Consider the following 4,790-nt stretch of genomic DNA (forward strand, 5'->3'; position numbering starts at 1 on the left):
GTTAGGAAACGGATTGTAAAACAACGAGTCTTGTTATCCATTGTCTCGCGTCTATGACGTCATAGTCGCCACCATTACGGAGCCCACGGCATAGCATTTTATTATTGCTGGGTGCTGTTTTTCGTTTAAATATTGCGATTTTTTTAAAACCAAGCACTTATGCGCGTAAAAATGGCTTTCTACTAATGTTATATCTTATCACAATAATAAACCTCACAAAAATAATCAACTTTTATTGAACACTCGATCGATTAAAGAGTAAAAATACAGAAAATATCAGGTTTACTAACCAAAAACATAAAAGAACATGTTTAAAACATAAAAATACAAACAAAAATAACATTACCATAAATACAAACGCATAACATTACCATAAACTGGTGTATCTAGCTGCAGTTTTGCATGTAAATTGCCGTGATTTTACTTTTTGGCTCACAAACTTAACACGTATACCCGGCAACGAAACTTAAGGTATCTGTGTAAAATTTGCCTAATATCGAAGTGACATTGAGGAAAACACTACTAAGTTACTATTTTTGGTCCTCTGCTTGAATTAGTAAGCTACCTTTTCTGCGTTACGGGTCTTGATGAAATCGGAAAACGCGAACACCCTATCTGCTAGTACTTAAGCAGTTTGGAGCTGCATGTCCACTCATGTTGGATTATAAATGTAGTAAAGAATGGCTCTGTAGATTCGTAGGTATGATCATATACTATTATGTAAACTAAGCTGATTGCTGCTAGTCTTAATCGCCAACGTAAAGTACCCTGTTAAACCACACTGTACGCCGAAAACCAGTCAAAATATTAATTTACTTCACATTAATTCGTAGATTTATTATTATATAACAAGATTTATATTAGAAATTATATTTTAAATGTTAAAACAACCGCTATACGTGATTTCTAGCTTTGTATCGCTTACAAGAACTAAATGAACACATGCCGACCATGCATTTGTATAGGCGATTCACGCTCTGTGGGCTCCGTAATGGCGGACACGAGCGCCGTTTCCTAACTTGGTCTATACTAACTTTGGTATTCTGCAACTTAACCTACCGAGTTTAACAGGCTGTGCTAGTTTCTTTGTCATGTAAACTTCATATATATAACGTTAAACCGATATTTTTGTTGTTATCTCAAATTAAAGTCATATTGACCCTGGCCTATTTTCTTCATGCTTATATCTCAGTGTTTTTTTACAAAACTAAAACTAGTTTTATGAGACAAAATCAAACTGTACGAAATATTCAAGGTTGTTTTATGAAGCTATGAAACTAGTTTAATCGTTCGCACACGCAAACTAAAAAATATTCATTGGCTTGTGATTTAGCGAGATTTAAAAAATAGCACCTTGCTATTTCGCATTTTTTTACCTGTTCAAAGTATACTGTTTCTATTTTACATATTTTTTTTAATATTTAAAAACAGTAATCAGCTTTGACGGGCGTTTTATAAAGTCGTGATAATACTGTCGAATAATTCTGTAACCTTATTTTCCTGATTATCATTAAATGGGGGTCCTTAAAAAGAAAATTAAAAAAGTCTCGTCTGACAAAGTGTCCCATCTTCCCTCACCCTACTATATCAGCAAGGAAAAGGCCGCCATCTTGTTTCTTACATGTTTCCCCGTTTAACCATCGTTGAACTTCACAAACGTAAACCGACATATTTGCTCATTTTGGGGCAATGTTTGGGTTATTTATGTTACACAATTATATATATTTAACGTATTTGGCACCGGCATTACATCAATTTTAAATATTTACATTTAAAACGCGAATGCTTAAGTTTTGGTTGGCTTGTAAAATATTAAATTTTTATTAATTTTGATGCATCGTAAGTGTTTCCCGTATCCTATAATACAACTTTTGAAACAAAAAATAAATAAAAGTCTAAAAAGCGTTAAAATATGCCAAATATCCGTCTGGCGACCATGCTGATGCATGCATTTAACGCCTCATGTGGAAAACAAGGTGGCATTCATTGACCATTGTTTACAAACAATGGCTGTCCTTACTGGTTGTATATCTATTTACTTTGGACGTAACGCATTGTTGGTTAGAAATATTAAAAGTTAGGACGAAATCAAAACAAAAATATCGTGACGTCACACAGGGTACTAAAGGTCAGTTATTCGTGATTCATAGAAAGCAAAAATAACATTGACATGTTGTGCTGTGCTGCATTAATACTGTGCAGTATAGCTCTACATTACACATATTTCCGTTATCGGGAAAACAATGTAACACATTACGTTTCAACACTTTTGTATCTTCCATGACAGAGATCAAATAATTAATTAGGATCGAAAACACAAGTTACAACGTCAAAACCGGTCCTGGCCACCTGAAAAGTTAAGACGCGTGACAATTAAACTAAAAATTTTACCGTAATTTACGCCTAATTATTTATGAATTACTTTTTTAATTGGAATAAATATGTGTGCAAGTTCACGATTCGGTGTATATTACTGGGGCATGGCACCGCTTCAAATAGATAGGTTCCGACGGTTTTACCATGATCGAAAAAACCACACCCACGAGAGTTTCATTAATAGATTACTGTTATATGGGTGCAGTCCTATACGGCGTGACAATCCAGGGAACCCAGCATTATTTAGGCCACAGTTATATAAAGTTTATCATCACCCCAATATAGCTTATACGGCCGTGTTAGGGGCGAGAATTATAATTTACAATTAGTGCGTCGGGCATTTTGTAGTATGTGACTAACAACTTTAATAGGTGGTGTATATAAGTCAAGTTAAAACTAATTATTGTTTTACCGAAGTGCTCCCTAATTATCGTCATTCATCCATTTGTAAATACATCACACAGCGAAGGCATGATGTACACGTCACATTCCTTTCATTATTTCGTCTATGATGCGTCAGTGAGGTAATAAGAAACGATTTTGGTTAGGAACGATTTTTTATTCCTTCGAATTGGCCTCGAGCGAAATAAAACCTGTCATACGGGTTTGAGCGCGTGTGCTTGCCACTCGTATGTGCGCTACGTATCCACAGTTAAGCATCACGCTTGGTTTTGCAGACATACGATTATGGCACAGATAATACACGTTAAGATGGTTAGGTATTTTAGTCGCCTCGAAAATTTATCATTGTCGGTAATTGGCCCAAATATATAGATTTAGTGTAAGATGTGACGGTTTGGACGTCTGGTCAGTGCAGGTAAATTATTGCTTTTTTTTAGATTTTTTTTCCCCTATAGTTTATTAATATCCATTTATACGAGCAGTTTGTTTTCTTTATAACAAAATTAACCTCCAGGCAACAAACAAAGGAATACAACAACCCAACGAGGGTAAGGCGCCCGAAAAGTAAATTCGGATGATGCGTAAACTTGTATATGTGATAACTCGTGAGGTGCACGAGGTGTATGAACCATAAACCAACCCGTGTTATATAACGACTGGCGGTGCCGAACCACGCAATGATAAACAATTTTTACAATTCATTTTATTTACGTATCATTATGCTCGTCCCATTTAGTAGTAAACAAAGAACATTCAAAGAATTATAAAACTATTTCCGCACGACTCCCATAGACCGTTGTTAAATGTTTAAAACACGATCGGTATATTTAAATATTGTGTGTTAAAGGTGTCCCATCTGTCCCCACCCTACTATTTTTCTTTTTTATAGCTCTCCTGGAATCAAGGTCTATAAGGGATTGTACAATTTAGGTTACTGTATATAAAATGCTATTTTAACTCTAAAAGAATATATCATTCAATCAATATGTTTCGATTTCTCGTCGTTCTATCCTTTCTTTCTTTGTCTGCTTCGGTGATTCCCCCACAAAACCCAACTGGTGACTGCGAACCGTTTATTGACGTACTGACGAGGTCTTTGGTTAAAGCAGGAGCGGCTTACTTTGCCGATAACTCACGTTCAGGTTCAGTGTTCGATCCTAATCAGGTATACCCTCTGACGCCTATCCAGCTGTTCGATACTTATTACGGCGGCGGTGCGACACCCAGCAAGTTTAAGGAATCGATTCTGAGAATATATTATGCCGACCCTGGAATAAACGGGGCAGCCGAGGCTGACAAAGACCTGATCATTTTGAGGGAAAACATATTTAATTATTTGTCTGCTCAAAGTTATGAATTGGCCCGGGATAAGTTTGGAGTCTTAATCTACCAAGCTATTAATAAATTCATTCCAAATTCTGCTCTCTGGCTCTCAGTAAGATGCTTGGTGGAAGATGACGTCGGCTCCGCGGAGAAAATCATATTTACCGAACTAGAGAGGTAAAGGTTGCAATTACATAGTTTATATAAGGTTATATACATGGTATGTTAAATTTCGGCACCGTAGGGTGACAAATCAGTGCTGGTTGTGACAGGCTTTAGTCCAAAGTATAAAACAGAACACCCGTATTATATACCTATACTGTTGTTTCCCCATCCACCTTGAGGATATATAAGTTATACATTCATTCACTCATTCACTCATTTAAATCAAAATTGGGTGGTACTTACAAAAATTGCAACAAAAATAATATTGACCGTATGTATATGGAGTCTGCAATAGAAGATGTGGAAATGTATGAATGAATGTAACTTACTTTATCCTCGCGTGGCCGGAAAACGACAGTCGTTATCACACGGGTTTAACACCTCGTGCCAGCTTACGAGTTGCCATGTATGTTACTTTGTGGGTGGGTGATTATTTTTTTTTGGATTTTTTTTTTTTCATTTTCTTATGTATGGCTGATAATTTGGACAACCCATTAGTGACCACTGGGTTGAAGCAATTGTCG

The 4,790-nt window shown here is 36.1% G+C and overlaps 1 protein-coding gene across 1 annotated transcript in view; it reads left to right on the top strand.

Moving 5' to 3' along the window:
* Positions 1 to 3,670: 3,670 nt before the first annotated feature.
* Positions 3,671 to 4,790, top strand: part of LOC100186312 (inter-alpha-trypsin inhibitor heavy chain H3) — a 16,301-nt gene continuing 15,181 nt past the window's right edge. The window contains exon 1 of the mRNA XM_009861646.3: positions 3,671 to 4,278. Coding sequence (XP_009859948.1) covers positions 3,764 to 4,278 — 515 coding nt within the window. The 5' untranslated portion in view covers positions 3,671 to 3,763. The remainder of the gene's footprint in view (positions 4,279 to 4,790) is intronic.

Source organism: Ciona intestinalis, chromosome 10 (assembly GCF_000224145.3).
Source record: "Ciona intestinalis chromosome 10, KH, whole genome shotgun sequence".
Classification (NCBI taxonomy): domain Eukaryota; kingdom Metazoa; phylum Chordata; class Ascidiacea; order Phlebobranchia; family Cionidae; genus Ciona; species Ciona intestinalis.